The sequence below is a fragment of the Brienomyrus brachyistius genome, chromosome 1, assembly GCF_023856365.1.
Source record: "Brienomyrus brachyistius isolate T26 chromosome 1, BBRACH_0.4, whole genome shotgun sequence".
Classification (NCBI taxonomy): domain Eukaryota; kingdom Metazoa; phylum Chordata; class Actinopteri; order Osteoglossiformes; family Mormyridae; genus Brienomyrus; species Brienomyrus brachyistius.
The window spans coordinates 1,874,791-1,892,231 of NC_064533.1; the positions used below are offsets into that span (position 1 = coordinate 1,874,791).

The 17,441-nt window shown below is 46.3% G+C and overlaps 1 protein-coding gene, 1 long non-coding RNA gene and 1 pseudogene across 2 annotated transcripts in view; 2 read left to right on the plus strand and 1 right to left on the minus strand.

The window, feature by feature from the left end:
- Nucleotides 1-2,008: 2,008 nt before the first annotated feature.
- On the plus strand, nucleotides 2,009-6,064 carry LOC125747428 (hyaluronidase-5-like; annotated as a pseudogene).
- LOC125747461 (uncharacterized) overlaps nucleotides 5,633-17,441 on the minus strand; it is a 35,795-nt gene continuing 23,986 nt past the window's right edge. The window contains exon 3 of the long non-coding RNA XR_007399314.1: nucleotides 5,633-5,724. This is a non-coding gene — a long non-coding RNA (uncharacterized LOC125747461). The remainder of the gene's footprint in view (nucleotides 5,725-17,441) is intronic.
- On the plus strand, nucleotides 9,438-11,963 carry LOC125747439 (hyaluronidase-5-like). The gene is made up of 3 exons (XM_049022681.1): nucleotides 9,438-10,516; nucleotides 11,274-11,363; nucleotides 11,628-11,963. The coding sequence occupies exons 1-3, from the start codon at nucleotides 9,575-9,577 to the stop codon at nucleotides 11,961-11,963; spliced, it is 1,368 nt and encodes a 455-aa protein (XP_048878638.1). The 5' UTR covers nucleotides 9,438-9,574.

The following is a 17,441-nucleotide window of genomic DNA, read 5'->3' on the forward strand; positions in this document are numbered from 1 at the left end:
TGCTTCCGAGATAGGCTCCGGACCCCCCGCGACCCAGTAGGATAAGCGGTTTGGAAAATGGATGGATATTATGTACATTGCATTGTCACAGACACAGATTAGAATAATGGGTGAAAGTTATTGTCACATACTGACTAAACACTATATAACACCTAGACTATATACAGTAGTTGTTGCATCAAATGCCTATAAACTGTAGTCTAGCAACACGCAATAATATACCATATGGAATTTAGAAATTACAAAATCTGCAAAGTCATGGGATGAACATGAAAACTCCAGACATGCAGAATGGGGGCAGGATTTGAACAGATTCGCCAGAAGCTCCAACGCAGAAGTTATGATGGTGCAAGACCACAGAAACATTTAAGGCCCGATATGGCATTAAATAAAAGACGTCACCTTAGCGCCGCACATTAAACACCTCAGCTGGACGTAGTTCTGAAGGAGCAAGGAGCCAAGGTGACACCTTCAGAAAGGTGCTGTATTAATCTACTGCATGAATTCTGTCAAATATTCCAATATTGAAACCTAATTTCCGTACCTCTTTAGCCAGTCTTTTGGAAAGTTAAATCCCCTTTTCTAAGGTGAAGGGGAAATCTGGAGATTCATAGTCATTTGAGATTAAAGGTGAAAGGGGGGATTGGTGCTGTCGTCCTGCGACTCTCGCTGATCACCTAAGCTGTGGACGGCAGGTTGGCTTGACGCCAAAACCCCTGGAAACCCTCATGTCTGTGCTTCCTTCCAGGTCTCTCTTTTAGCCAGGCTGTCATAGTTACTTTAATACTGCCTGAGGTTAGGTTAGGTGTAGGGCAATAACTCTTCTCCATCTTCTCTTTTTCAAGCTGATACCGAGCCGACTACACCGTGTGAACCCGCACCTGGACTCATGGAGATAACAACATGAAACCAACTGGGACTTTATAACTATATGAACTCTAATGAATCTCAGTATAAATGCAGTTTCATGCTCCCCGGTCGCCCAGAGGAGGATGGGGTCCCCTTCCGAGTCCAGGTTGCTCTCAAGGTTTCTTCCTGCTAGAGGGAGTTTTTCCTTGCCACTGTTGCCTCAGGCTTGCTTGATGGGGGTTTGGGCCAGTTATATGTAAAGTGCTTTGTGACAATGACTGTTGTTAAAAGCACTATATAAATAAAATTGAATTGAATTGAAAAAGAGTAAGCAGTATTGGAGCAAAGGCTACGAAACACCCTGCATCAAAGCAAGAACCTAATAAATGGGTCACTTGGCTCAGAATGGGAGCAAGATTTAAATCACTTTTATTTAGAGGCCCTAACCCTGGAAATCGGGCTGTGACAGACTGACCACAGAACCGTTTCACAGACAGAAAGACACACGCTTTGTAAATATCACCACAGGGGGCTTTACAGGACATAATATTGCTGAGCTTGCACCTTTGCATTGTATTTGCGTAACGATAGGATTCTCGATAAAGGCCTGATATGACTTTAAATAAAAGACGTCACCTTAGCTCTGCACTATAAATGCCTCAGCAGGACGCAGTGCTGAAGAAGCCCAGGTGAGAACTACAGAAATTTACAGTATTTCATCTTACCTCAAAATGAAAGCTACCTATACTGTACTTCGTTAATTAGTTTAAAGGTTTTAGTGTTAAAAAGAACAACTTCAAAACTATGCTTCTTGAAAAGCATATCCTGAAATCCTCATATAGACTGTTTGATAGGTATTTGAAAGGCTATCATTGTAGTCAAGCGATTCCTGTAGTCACAGGATCTGTGTAATAACACAGTGATTTTCAGACACTGCAGTCTAAGTATCAGAGAGTTGATTTCTTCTCAATTTTCTACACAGTGGATGCTATCAATGGAAGCAGTAGAGTCAGTTTGCCAGGCAATAATATGATAGCAACAATTTAAACATACATCCCCAGTTTATAAGTATTTTTACACTCAGATACACTGAACCTGTATGAGAAATGGTGAATGTAAATTAATACGTTATATATTTGTTACTTTCACAGCAGAAGCCATGGATTTGACCATCTAGATGAAGGGATCCAGTCCTCTCCTGCTGCCCCTTCTGCTCTTATCTTTAGTGGGCAGCATTTATGCCGAGCTCCCCTATCCTCCTACCGCCACCCCGCTGTTTGAGGGATACCCTTACGGCGTCATATGGAACATGCCAACTCCTGTTTGCAAGAAGAACAACATCCCGCTGGACACCTCGCCGTTCCAGGCCGTTACCACCCCAGAGGCTGTTCCTGACCAGTTCCTTTTCCTTTTCTACACCAACCGCCTGGGCTTGTACCCATTTGTGGATGAGGCAACCAAGAAGGAGATCAATGGAGGCATCCCACAGAAGGGTAATCTGACGGCCAGCTTGGATATCGCCCAGTGGGACATCACTCAATATATGCCTTCAGAAACCTCCACTGGTCTGGCTGTCATTGACTGGGAGGCCTGGCGCCCCCTGTGGGACAGAAATTGGGATTCTAAGACTATCTACCGCACGTTGTCTATTGACTATGCCCGTCAACTTGACCCCTCACTTTCCCCATCTCAAGCTGAGCCTGTGGCCAAGGAGCAGTTCCAGACAGCTGCTAGAAACTTCATGGAGGACACAATGAGTCTAGGGATCAGTATGAGGCCCAGTTACCTCTGGGGCTTCTATCTCTTCCCTGAATGCTATAACTACGGTTGGGATGGCCCTAACTACACAGGAGCGTGTCCCACAAATGCACAGACCGAAAACGACCAGCTCCTGTGGCTGTGGCAGACGAGCACGGCCCTCTACCCATCCGTCTACCTAGCGACCAGTCTGGCCAACACCCACAAGGCCGCTCTGTACGTCCGCAACCAAGTTCATGAGGCCATGAGGGTGGCCAGCCAGCCTAAGCACCCCTTCAATGTCCCCATCTACGTCTACACCCGTCCTGTCTTTCCTGACCAAACCAACAAATTCTTAAGTGTGGTGAGTACATCAGGCTGGGGATGAAACGGTTGCTGGTTTTACAGTAAACTACGCTTTCAATTCTTAATTATCCTTTAGACAGTGCTTGATTAGTACACTTTGAAAAACTCACGTTAAATACTGTCCAGCATCAACCAAAGCCAGTGACAGTCTCTCAGACGCAGGCACGCACACACAACATGCAGTGTGGGTTTGTTTGTGTCAGTGAAAACATGGCAGAAGCAGTGACCGCGTTCTGGAGATTTTTAATGCACATTAAATATGGTTTTCATATGTTTACATGAGGCAACATCTATGATTTGACTTGTTTATGCAAGCAAAAAGTGCATCGTGCTGCTCATTTTGTCACTTTAAATATAAAACTTAGTGATATGATTTCAGTTTGTATCTTGGTACTTTTTAATAAAAACAATAATAATGAATTATGTATCCCTGTGGGGAAATTCTCTTTACTCCTCCCCCAACCTGCTCTCTGTAGGTGAGCGCTGGTGGTAAAGGTGACTGTAATGTCCTATGCGAGAGTGAACGAGCAGGGAAGTAAATCCAGGAGACGAAATCCAAAGGACAGGGTTTCATTTGGGGTAAACGGGGAGCAGCACAAGATGAACGTCAATGACGGAAATGGACTTAGACATGGACTAAATACACCAGTCAAGCCGAAATCACAGGAAACAGTTAGGCACAATCGTGGAAGCACACGTGGATGATCAGGAGGCGTAGCACACACGAGGACTGGACGCGCAGGTCATGACAGAACCCCCCCCCCGCTAAGGCACGCACTGCAGCGGTCCGCAGGAACTGCCAACTCAAGGCCAGCAGGAGGCGCCGTAGTGGCCAGCACTGTGCTGGGCGGCGCAGCAGCCGCCAGGACAGGCAGATCAGGCACGGGCAGGACAGGCAGATCAGGCACGGGCAGGACAGGCAGATCAGATGCCGGCAGGACAGGCAGATCAGGCGCTGGCAGGACAGGCAGATCAGGCGCTGGCAGGACATCAGAGAGCGCCGCTAGGGTTGGCGCCGTGAAAACGGGAGATGCCCCTTTAAGAGCCCTGGGAATGTCCCCCAATCACAGGCAGGGAGAGAAGCAGGGAAGAGGGAGCAAGTCCCCAGAATGATCGTCGGGGCTTCCGCTGCTCTCCACTCCTTCTGCTTCCTCCACTTTTTCCTCTGGTTTGCGGCTGTTGAGGGAAGTTGTACCGTGTCCACAGGGACAGACGTCAACTCTCCAGCCTCTACTGGGAGCGACGCGACTGGCTGCAGCCTTCTTTCTGTCACGCGGTCCACTAGCAGCCAGAGATTCTCATGCTCCTCTCGAAAGAGGTGTGCATTCCCAGGCAAGGATATCTCCTCCAGGAGGGTCCTGCTTCGCCTGTCTAGCTCCAGCTGTCCTTGTGGACCTCTGGCTGGTGGAGCCAGTAAATCACCTCTTGTAGTAAACCGAGGCATTGCCGCTCGGCTCGCTGAAGTGAGTCTTCGTAGAGGGCTGTAATTCTGTAATGTCCGATGCGAGAGCGAACCAGCAGGGAAGTAAATCCAGGAGACAAAATCCGAAGGACGAGGTTTTATTTCGGGTAAACGGGGAGCAGCACAAGACAACCATCAGTGACGGAACTGGAGAATACGGACTTAGACGTGGACTAAATACACCAGACAAGGCAGAATCACAGGAAACAGCTGTGTACAATCGGGGAAGCACACGTGGACGATCAGGGGGCGTGGCTCACACGAGGACTGGACGCGCAGGTCATGACAGTGACACCCACAGCAGTGCCAAGGGAGCTGGGGCTTAAGCGTTTTAATCAAGAACCTGCCAATGTGCTGAGGCTGGGCTTGAACCGGCGACCTTCTGACCACAAGCCCACTGAGCCACATGCTCTTTCATGTCTAATCAGACTCTGGATCATCTTACTCTTATATAGAGGATATGATCAAGCTCCACTGTGCTGGCTTTGCTTCAGACCTTCATATTCTCATTTAAGTCATCAAGGTACGGAGCCCAGAGCTTCTGTCTCACTGCTCTGTGTCTGTTCTCGTCTCCAGGAGGACCTGGTCCACACTCTGGGTGAGAATGCAGCTGTGGGGGCCTCGGGTTCGGTGCTCTGGGGGGGCAGTGCAGATTTTCATGACAAGGTATGAAACACAAACACTCTTGGTCACATGCTGCAGGCCGAAACAGAGCACGGCTGAAAGAGATCACTATGTTCACAATGTTCATAACGACTGCAATTCTGTGACAATCAAGTAACACAAAACTGCAGTGAAACAGTGAAGGAAATGAAGTATCTGTGTTATAATAATGCCGAAGTCGTCCTTCATGTCTCAGGAGATCATTTCTTCACACTCAGTCAGAGATTAGCCGTCTATATTACCTGTCACCATGCACTTTATTGGAGCTATGAGACACATATCTGGTCTTCTTCTCTTATTACCAGGAAAACCTTACCGTTCCTTATTTAATACATATTAATTATACTTTAACTTTGTCTAACTGCCTTCAGTACTCTTATGGCGGAGCTGACCGCCTTGCATTTCTTACAGTTGGACTGTATACCTTGCATGTGATAAATAAAACCTTTGGATCCTTGAATGAACACTATACGTCACACAAGCATGTTATATCCTTGTAGGCGTCATGTGAGGCCTTATCCTCCTACCTGACCTCCACCCTGAACCCCTACATCGCCAATGTGACGGCAGCTTCCAGGCTCTGCAGCGAGTCACTCTGCCAGGGTAACGGCCGCTGCATCCGGAAGGACTACAACTCTGACGTCTACCTGCACCTGAATCCTGCTGGCTTCTCTGTCCGAAAATCCAACGGGAAATACGTGGCGGTGGGCATTCCCACCCTCTCTGACCTCACCTACTTCTCCGATCACTTCACCTGCCAGTGCTACGCTGGGCTGAGCTGCTCGCCCCGGATAGCGAGTGAGCTCCCCAACACACCCGTGACCATTCCTGTGTAACACAGCCCTTCAGTATGCTGTAGTGTGATAGAAAATTCTTGATTATGCTAATCAGTAATCAATAATGGAATATAGATGATTATGCAAAATGCATTACCTGATCAGTAATTAACAATTGAGTTTATAATGTGTTGTTGATTTACACATAGTGGTTGAAACAATGTAATTTACTTGTCATTAATTGAATGTATGAAACAATAATGCAAATCTGCTTAAGTAAGAAATTTCTATTTTCTATAGAAGAACTAACATGTTTGCCATACATTGCTTGTTCAGCAAGAGGCCCAGGTCAAAGCAAAGGCATGACCTGAGAAGTAAGCTGTTGCAGAAGATATTATAAAATGAATGCATGGTATTGGATAATATAAAATGTAGAAAAAGAGAACAACGAGTCCTAGAATAATATAGCAAAAGGAAAAGTCCCAAATAGATAGACTTGTTCTACGCTGATAGGTGGACCTTGAAAAAGTAGAAGAAACTGGTATCTCCAGATGGCCAAACTTTCTTTGAACTGCCTGGACCTTGAAAGGCAGAAGTAACTGGAATGTCCAGATATCCGACTTGTCCTTGATTTGTCAGATGACTGTCGTATTTTAGGCCATAAAAGATGTATGCATTTGTTGCTCGGGGAGCAGAACACGAGACGCATGATTGCTGGGTGTCTGTTCCCTTTGAGCTCATCGAATAATAAAGTTCTGTCAAACACTTAAACATCGGACTTCGAGAAATTTCTTCCACAGTAGGCTGACTACCCTTTAAAAATGTTTGATCATTTTGCTGATTTCTTTGCTATTCTCTGATGCATTTATTTCAACTTTGCAAATGAAGTACAGTCAGTGCAACTTTCACTTCCAACATCATCATTCAGCATCAAGGAATTTCAAAATCCTTAGCCTGGAGGACCAATGTTCAATAATGCCCATTAAAAGTATAGTTTCATCTGGTGTAAGTTTGCTGAGTAATTCAGCCATGTAGTTTTAAATCTATTTTAAAAAGTTTGTTTTATATGTCAGCTGGAAGATCCATTAAACCATTTTGTTCAGTACTTGTAAACAGAGATCTCTTTTGAGATCTCCTTGAAACTCTTGAGGCACACGTCAAAGGAAAGTCACTGTAGACCTGCCTTTGACTAACTATGCTTATACTTAGGAGATAAAGCTGTTGGCCACTCATTAGGATTCTCGTTGAACAATTGTTATGCAACTCGTTTAGTCAACCGCACATCGTCCTTCCCTATATCTCCTGTGCTCATGTTCTGCACAATAATTCCACATGTCCAGATGTTCTTTGGCACACTAGTTCTGCTATGCAAGAACCATTCTCTCTCCCAGGGTGACCCACCACAAATGTAGCATCTACAGTCATTGTGAAGCATAATATCAGCTTCAAAACCTGAACTTCAAAATCATTCCTACTGGTGACTGACCAGGAACTCCAACAGCTGTCGGAGTGGTTCTGCTGTCACTGTTACCAAGACTACGGAGGGGACCGCTGTGACAGTCTGGCTACCACGGAGAGAGTTCTGTTGGAGAAACTGGGACTTCAGCTGCACTCATTTTGGCTCTACTGTTGAACTTGTGTGCAGTGAGCACTTCAGAAATGTACAGTATTTCATCAGGCCTCAATATGAAAGCTACATATATCTGCTTCATTAATGTAAATGTTCCAATGTTTGAAAGCAACTTAAGCAAACTGCTTGCTTGTACAAAATCATATCCTAGAATTCTTATACTGACCTTTTCTAAGGTTAGAAATGTCACAGTTGAGTTCCTTTCAATCTCCTCTCTGTTTCTGCACAATGGATGTAATCAATACAGGCTGTAGAGTCAGTTCACTAGAATTATATTATAACAGCAATTCAAACGTACTTCCCCAGTTTATTTAGCAAAGTATTTTTCTACTCAGACACATGGAACCTGTATGAGAAATGACGAACGTAGTTGAATGGATTATAGATGTTTTACTTACACAGCAGAAGCCAGGGACTTGATCATCTGGATGAAGGGATCCAATCCTCTCCTGCTGCCCCTTCTTCTCTTATCTTTAGTGGGCAGCATTCATGCCAAGCTCCCCTATCCTCCTACCGCCACCCCGCTGTTTGAGGGATATCCTTTACCCATTATGATCAGATAATTTTCTGTCACATGGTATAGATAGGTGCAGCATGGTGGTGCAGTGGTTAGCACTGTTGCCTCACACCTCTGGGACCCGGGTTCGAGTCTCCGCCTGAGTCACATGTGTGTGGAGTTTACATGTTCTCCCCATGTCGTCGTGGGGTTTCCTCCGGGTACTCCGGTTTCCCCCCACAGTCCAAAACCATGCTGAGGCTAATTGGAGTTGCTAAATTGCCCATAGGAGTGCATGTGTGAGTGAATGGTATGTGAGGGTGCCCTGCGATCGGCTGGCCCCCCATCCTGGGTTGTTCCCTGCCTCCTGCCCATTGCTTCTGGGATAGGCTCCGGACCCCCCGCGACCCAGTAGGATAAGCGGTTTGGAGAATGGATGGACGGATGGATGGATGGTATAGATATTACCAGTAACTTATGTTGAATAAATGAATGAAAGAATCAATGAATGTTACATTTAAATGTACATTTTATCATTTTACAATCTACACACGATATATGCTTATACAAATATTTTTCAACAAAAGTTACAAAACGCTAAGCTAAAGTTTGCTAAACTTCAGGCAAACAGTGCAATTCACTATTCACAGAAAAATAAAGTATCAAAGTGCCAATGGTTTCCAGAAGTTGACATGACTCATCAGCAGCGTAGCATGTAGGGATGTGCATATCATTAATTTTTTAAGTAAACGTGTGCACAAGTCTCGCAAACACTGTGTGATGATACTGCCATACAGTAGATGCCATACATTGAAAATTGATGTCTTTTCCTTCACTTAGTACTCCATTGTAACTTGCAACACTGGGTCATACGGGTTGCAGTGCTAAACCCAGACCAACCTCCAGGACAGGGGCCCAAAAAGAGGACGTATCAGGAGAAACCCAGATGCATGGTAACTCTATCCAGGGATCATTCATGATCTCCAAAAGTCGGGACCTCAGTTTCACATCTCACCTAAACTGTGGCACCAGTGTCCCCATCACTGCACTGGGACCCACAGAGACCACAGGATGGGCTAACCTGCCATCCACACCAACACCTCCACCAGCAGCAACCCAGCTATCTTACTTGATCTCCCATTCAAGTTCTAGCCTGGACTAAAGCTACGTAGCTGCAGATGGATTATCAAGTTTGAACAAAAGGTGGGAATGGCAGCTTTGCATAGTGTTACGTGAATCTAGTATAATACCACCCTTTGTATGTTAGGCTTTGTATACTCCTACAGTAATCTAGTATAATAGCACTTATTAGGGGTGTGGTCTAGTGATGCCCTGTATGACACTTGTTGTGATACCATTGGCTCTGCAGCAGGAGTGTGGCTTCTTATAAAACTGGATATGCACATTGTCAATAGTACTCTGAAGGCATTACACTGAAACGAGTCTGTGTGGAGACATTGAGTAATAAAACTGCATTAGGCAAAGTGCAACCTCTTCTTTTGTTACTTGAGTTATTCTTTTTACGGTCCAGCACTCTGATAAAATCATTAGGAGTGAAGCCCGTTCTTCTATATTTCATTCATACAGGAGCTGCCATGGATTTGACCATCTGGATGAAGGGATCCAATCCTCTCCTGCTGCCCATTCTTCTCTTATCTTTAGTGGGCAGCATTCATGCCGAGCTCCCCTATCCTCCTACCGCCACCCCGCTGTTTGAGGGATACCCTTACGGCGTCATATGGAACATGCCAACTCCTATTTGCAAGAAGAACAACATCCCGCTGGACACCTCGCCATTCCAGGCTGTTACCACCCCAGAGGCTGTTCCTGATCAGTTCCTCTTCCTGTTCTACACCAGCCGCCTGGGGTTGTACCCATTTGTGGATGAGGCCACCAAGAAGGAGATCAATGGAGGCATCCCACAGAAGGGCAACCTGAAGGCCAGCTTGGAAGTCGCCAATTGGAACATCACTCAAAATATACATTCAAGAACCTCCACTGGTCTGGCTGTCATTGACTGGGAGGCCTGGCGCCCCATCTGGGACACAAACTGGAACTCTAAAACTATCTACCGCACATTGTCCATTGACTATGCCCGACAACTTGACCCCTCACTTTCCCCATCTCAAGCTGAGTCTGTGGCCAAGGAGCAGTTCCAGACAGCTGCTAAAAACTTCATGAAGGACACAATGAGTCTAGGGATAAGTATGAGGCCCAGTTACCTCTGGGGCTTCTATCTCTTCCCTGAATGCTATAACTATGGTTGGGATGGCCCTAACTACACAGGAGAGTGTCCCACAAATGCACAGACCAGAAACGACCAGCTCCTGTGGCTGTGGCAGACGAGCACGGCCCTCTACCCATCCGTCTACCTAGCGACCAGTCTGGCCAACACCCATAAGGCAGCTCTGTACGTCCGCAACCAAGTTCATGAGGCCATGAGGGTGGCCAGCCAGCCTAAGCACCCCTTCAATGTCCCCATCTACGTCTACACCCGTCCTGTCTTTACTGACCAAACCAGCAAATTCTTAAGTGTGGTGAGTACATCAGGCTAGGGATGAAACGGTTGCTGGTTTTACAGTAAACCACGCTTTCAATTCTTAATTATCCTTTAGACAGTGCTTGATTAGTACACTTTGAAAATACTGTCCAGCATCAACCAAAGCCAGTGACAGTCTCTCAGACGCAGGCACGCACACACAACATGCAGTGTGGGTTTGTTTGTGTCAGTGAAAACATGGCAGAATGAGTTACCGCGTTCTGGAGATTTTTAATGCACATTAAATATGGTTTTCATATGTTTACATGAGGCATTATCTACGATTTGACTTTAATATTTATGCAAGCAAAAAGTGCATCGTGCTGCTCATTTTGTCATTTTAAATATAAAACTTAGTAATATGATTTCAGTTTGTGTCTCGGTACTTTTTAATAAAAACAATAATAATGATAATGGATACTTTATGAATCGCTGTGGGGAAATTCTCTTTGCTCCTCCCCCAACCTGCTCTCTGAAGGTGAAGCTGGCTGTAAAGGTGGCACCCTTAGCAGTACCCAGGGTTTTACTCAAGGACCTGCTAATGTGCTGAGGCTGGGCTTGAACCGGCGACCTTCCGACCACAAGCCCACTGAGCCACATGCTCTTTCATCTCTAATCAGACTCTGGATCATCTCACTCTTATATAGAGGATATGATCTTTGATTTGCTTCAGACCTTCATATTCTCATTTAAGTCATCAAGGTACGGAGCCCAGAGCTTCTGTCTCACTGCTCTGTGTCTGTTCTCGTCTCCAGGAGGACCTGGTCCACACTCTGGGTGAGAATGCAGCTGTGGGGGCCTCGGGTTCGGTGCTCTGGGGGGCCAGTGCAGATTTTCATGACAAGGTATGAAACACAAACACTCTTGGTCACATGCTACAGGCCGAAAAAGAGCACGGCTGAAAGAGATCACTATGTTCACAATGTTCATAACGACTGCAATTCTGTGACAATCAAGTAACATAAAACTGCAGTAAAACAGTGAAGGAAATGAAGTATCTGTGTTATAATAATGCCGAAGTCGTCCTTCATGTCTCAGGAGATCATTTCTTCATACTCAAACACAGATCACCTGTCTATATGTTACACAAACATGTTCCATCCTTGCAGGCGTCATGTGAGGCCTTATCCTCCTACCTGACCTCCACCCTGAACCCCTACATCGCCAATGTGACAGCAGCTTCCAGGCTCTGCAGCGAGTCACTCTGCCAGGGTAACGGCCGCTGCATCCGGAAGGACTACAACTCTGACGTCTACCTGCACCTGAATCCTGCCAGCTTCTCTGTCCGAAAATCCAACGAGAAGTACGTGGCGGTGGGCATTCCCACCCTCTCTGACCTCACCTACTTCTCCGATCACTTCACCTGCCAGTGCTACGCTAGGCTGAGCTGCTCGCCCCGGATAGCGAGCAAGCTCCCCAACACACCCGTGGTCATTCCTGTGTAACACAGCCCTTCAACATGCTGTAGACTCACCATGCTTTAATAATGTTTCATAATCTTGCTGATTCATTTGCTGTTTTCTGATGCATTTATTTCTCCTTTGCAAATAAATTTCAGTCGTGCTTTGTTGAGTTCAAACATCATCACTCTGCATCATGGAATTTCGAGGACGTACTATTCTACCCGGCACAGTGATAGCAATAAGCCTTCTATGATTAAAACCAATTTTGTCTTTAATATTGCAAAGAATTTGGGTGTCTGAAATCGCATACTTGTTTGCTATGTAGCAAAAAGACATGCATATGAAAAACTACGTTAATGACCGTACTGGGTAAACAGATTTGAATGCGGAGTAAATACACAAGACTGAAGGCAGGAAACGTAGAACAGCTGGTGAACGTAGGGATTCCACACGGGGTTAATGAGGGGGCGTGGCACACATGAGGATCGTACGAGCAGGTCATGACACAAACAACCTGCCTTTATCTTAGCTCCAAACAGAAAAATAACTAAATCCGAACCTCAGAATTGGCAGGTGAAACCTTCTATATTTGTGTTGATGCAAATTAGCATGACAGAGTGCTCCTTCTTCAACACGATTGGTTACCATATAGTATGTCCAAATTTGACCTCCAATCTTCTTACTGAGTACATTCAAACATTACATGATTGATTAATCATCTACTGTTCTATTGTTACATGCTGTTTCTTCTGTCAGTGGCTATGCAGTTGTACCTGAGATTTCCTATAATGACAGTAAATGTCAGTAAACTATCACAGAACAGATGATAGCAGGAATCTCCCCTCCCAGCTGCTTTTCTGCTGTTCACCGTTATCATGACATCCTTCCCTCACAAGCCTGACAGATGCACCCCCTCTTCCTAATTAGGACCATTCCTCGATTGAAAAGGAATCCCACAATGCAACATCCTCTTCTTGCCTAAGGCCGAAGACAAAACAACATTCCCACAATACGCCCATCCCACATAACCTTTCATTATTCTCACGCAGAATCAACAGCTCTAGTTATGTGCCACATAACATTTTGGTTAACAATGGGCGGCATTTACAACAGCAGTGAAAAATTCCTACAGTATCTCCTATTGACATCATAGTGCAAACGCATTATTCAGGTTTGTGGCGTAAACAAGCCTACTGCACTGCCAGTCGTGTAAAAGTTCAGCGCATACAATTATGTATAGTACATAATACTTGATAATGATTAAACAACCAAGTTACTGGTTTATGTATATACTACAGTATATGCTGTACTTTTTATCGTTATGTTAGTGTACTCTTTCTACTTTACCACATGTAGCTGTAATACTCCCACTCCTACGTAGGCACAATATTAGCTAAGTCATAACTTTCTTTTTAGCATTGGAACAACAACACCGTAATTTTTTGCATCTCAGTCAACATGCAATTTTTATCATGAACTACAGTATAAACAGCAAGCTGAGGAACTTAGAGATGTCTTGTTTGCAAATAATTTGGACTTTTAGTTTTCTTTGTTTTTAATTAGATAGGACTACATATTTGTTTAGCTAACCAAAAGCAGACGACAGGCAGTAAGAAGCCTCATCTCACTGTCAGTATCACAATAAATGTTCTTTACTACTCCTGTGTTAAACTGGGGTACTTTTTGAAAAGCATAGTTGCAAGGTTCCAGGTATGTAAGTTGCTAAAAGGACTTACCTTCTTAGTGTACTGGTCATAAATAACCTTACATCAATGGCTGTCAGTATATATATTTTTCCTTGCCTGGTGCACTTCTGGAAACTGTACACATGTCTCTCTAGAGTGATAATATACGTTGCAGGTGTGCAGGTTCATTCAGCTTGAAAGTGCTGGTGTATGTTAAATTTGAGGGGGTAGTTAAGACTGTTCTGTAACAGCGCAGGATTTTTGAATCAGCCTGTTTTACCACCTTCTTTGTCAAATATGGGATTTATATTTGAAAGAGGGAACATCAGTGTTTCAGAATGACGTATCAGTTTCTTGTACAAAACTCTCCTCATTCAGCTGTGTCTGAGGTAAAGTCACCTTTAAGGAACCTTAAAGTATAAAATAATCAGTTACATGAGGAGACTCCAATATGTATTTTTTTGATAGTTTTTAACAGTAACTTTCCTGGGGTTCAAGCTACAGTATGTCATTTGTACATATCCAGGTCAGGTAACACGTGAGATGGTGACCGCAGCATGTACAAGTGCATTCATGTTGTTCTCATGCTTACATACTGTAAAGTGCATACAACATTAACGGCCGAGTAGTAGGCTTCTAACAATATTTACATATGTACTGTGCGATATCTGATTTTGGAAACATGCAAAGACTTTCACACACTATAGTGACAAAAATCATGATTGGGAATTACATTACAGAATAAAGACAAATCACTAACAGATGGGCAAAGTCCGTAACTGCAGAGTTCTAATCTTCCTCTGACTTTAACTCGAGCACAAATACTAGCTTCATGGAATGGGGTTTCATGGTGAGTGGCTGCATACAAGCCTCACATCACCAAGCATGATGCCAAGTGTTGGTTGGAGTGGTGTAAAGCAGGCCACCACTAGACTCTGGAGCTTTGGAAGCGTATTCTCTTGTATGACAAATCACCGCACTGTGCCAACTGTAAAGTTTGCTGGAGCAGGGATACTGGTCTCAGGTTGTTTTTCAGGAGTTAGGCTAGGCCCCTTGGTTCCAGTGAAGGAAACCTCTAATGCTTCAACATACCAAGACATTTTGGACAATTCTATGCTTCCAACTGCCTGGGAGCAGTTTGGGGAAGGCCCTTTCCTGTTCCAGCATGTCTGTGGCCCAGTGCACAAAGTAAGACCCATAAAGACATGGTTTGGTCTGGAAAAACTAGTCTTGCCCACACAGAGCCCTGACCTCAACCCCATTGAACAACTTTGGGGTAAACTAGAATGGAGGCTGTGAGTCAGGCCTTCACATCCAACATCAGTGTCTGACCTCACAAATGCTCTTCTGGATGAATTGGCAAAAATTCCCGCAAACACACTCCAAAGTCCTGTGGACAGCCTTCCCAGGAGACTGATAGCTGTTATAGCTGCAAAGGGGAAACCAACAATATATTGATGCCTATGGATATAGGGACGTCATAACAGATGGGCATAATGGTCAGGTGTCCCAAAACGTTCATCCATTTTTTCTCGGTCTGCATGAGTACTTGTTCGTCCTTGTTAATAGACAGCACGAGTGTCATCGATAGCTGTGGGTGTCGCGTGAGCAACGTTTCTCTCCGCGTACCTTTGCTAAAACACCCGCGAGGTAATATTATCCATAACTTTGGTAATATTAACTCGGAAAAGGACAGTTGTTCCTGAGCTTTGCTTGGTCACCAGGCGGGGCTGGGAGGACATTTTCCACTTTTTTTCCAGCTCCGGCAGTAACCTGCTTTGAGGGTCTTTTTGTGGTTTCTCAGCCTCCCTAGAGCAACTTCTCTTTAATTTAGTTAAACATGGTTCAGCAGGAAGTTAGGGTTAGGATTAGGTAATTTCTCATTTGGTTATTTCTAAGAAAGTTCATTTCTAAGGTTGTTATCTCTGACCCTATCGGATACTTTTTCCATTTTAACGCAAGTCTTTAGTGTTTTATTGTACAGTACTTGGCACTTTACTATATTAACTATACGTTAATTAAATCAAGTCAAAGTTAAGTACGCTATATAAATATACTTGTCTGGGAGTAAAAGACGGAGTCATACTGAGCTAGTTAATTATGGGGCCAGTGTTGTGTTTGCAAGATGTTTGCCCTTCTGGATGTTTGCGTCCAGTCGGACTTCATCTGCGAGCGATGAAAGTTAGTGGACTCACTCATGGTTAAGGTTCGGGACCTCGAGGAGCAACTGGCTCTCATCCAGCACAACAATGAGTTAAAGAAGAGAGTTAATACGCCGTTTAGGGAGACGGTGTGTACGTCACAAGGGGGGAGGGGGGAGAATGATGAACAGGTAGCTCGAGAGAGCTGGGTGAACGTAGGTCGTAGACGCAGAACAGGGCGTACACAGTTCACAGAGACGGTATCACCTGATTTAGAGGCTTTTATATCATCAGACACTTACGATATTACAGGAATAACTGAAACATGGATGAGTGACAATTATGGTGAAGAATATAATATGGATGGTTATACATTGTTCCACAGAGAGCAGATAGGCAAGAAGGAAGGTGGTGTTGCAGTATATGTAAAAGTGAACTTGCAGGCAAGTGAGCTCACTGATAAAAATAAAAGCACAGGTGTCACGATCAGTCTCGGGGAGAGCGGCGATCAGAGCAATCAGACAAAGCTGGAAACAATCAGGGAAGCACACGTGGGTAATCAGGGGGCGTGGCACACACAAGGAGCCGACGAGCCGGGTATGACAGAACCCCCCCCCAAAGGCGCGCTTCTCCGGGCGCGCCAGGGAAGAGGCGACGGACGGGACACGGGAAACGGGACCAGGAAAAGAATAACAAAGTTAACGAGAGATCGGAAACAGGACTGGAGGGGACCCTGGCAAGGGCAAGGAGAGGGGGGGAGCCGCTGCAGGTGGCGACGTCTTCCGCCACGAACGAGCGAGAGGACCCGCAGGCGACCAAGGAGCTGCCATTGGGGAACCCGCAGGCGACCGCCGAGGAACCGGCGAAGGGAGAGAGGCAGGGTGACGAGGTCGCGAAAGGGGAACCGCAGGCGAAGGCCGACCCGGAGGGCCAGGACCCGCAGGCGCTCTCCGAGCCCCAGCGCAGGCGAGCGAGGGCGAGCCAGGGGGCAGGGTGGGAGGGACCCTAGCCCGGCATCTGTGTCCTCTCCCCTTATGGGACACAGACATAAGGACCCGCGGCTGGGGTCGGGCTCGTCGGGGTGAGGGTACCAGAGTCACTGGGGCTACAGTCACAAGGGCAGGCAGTGGAGGGGGCGCCTGCCCGGGAGCTGCAGGCAGGAGGAGTGCCTGTCCGGGAGCCGGGTCCTCAGGCAGAGGAAGCGCCTGCTCGGGAGCTGCAGGCGGAGGCGGCTGCGCGGGTGCTGTAGCCGAGAACACTGGCGGCTGGACTGGCGCCGGAGCCGCAGGCAGAGGCAGCTGCACGAGCGCTGGAGCCGCAGGCAGAGGCGGCTGCACGTGCGTGGGGACTGCAGGTACTGGCGGCAGCACGTGCTCGAAAGCCACAGGCAGAGGAAGCTGCGCAGACTTGGCGGACAGCGAAGATGGCTGCTCCAGCTGTGCAGGTTGCAGAGGCGGTAGGTGCGCTGATAGCGCAGGCAGCAGTTACGGCGACTGCTCGGGAGCGGGGTCCGCCGGCAGAGGCGGTGGCTCCGGCGCAGGGTCCGAAGCCCTCCGGAGCTGGAGTACCTTCTGCAGGTCCCCGGTGAGGCTCTCGAGGGCTGCTCGACCAGAGGTGGAAGCGAAGTTCTCGAAGCCTCTGTTGAGTCGAGCGATGAGCCTCAGGTCCACCGGGCGCCGCCGGGTCATCCATCA

Excerpts from the sequence above, each read along its gene's own strand:
- LOC125747439 (XM_049022681.1), top strand. The coding sequence starts at position 9,575 with ATGGATTTGACCATCTGGATGAAGGGATCCAATCCTCTCCTGCTGCCC. Across the intron at positions 10,517-11,273 it reads CCAGCAAATTCTTAAGTGTG|GAGGACCTGGTCCACACTCT; the intron begins GTGAGTACATCA and ends TCTCGTCTCCAG. Across the intron at positions 11,364-11,627 it reads GTGCAGATTTTCATGACAAG|GCGTCATGTGAGGCCTTATC; the intron begins GTATGAAACACA and ends CCATCCTTGCAG.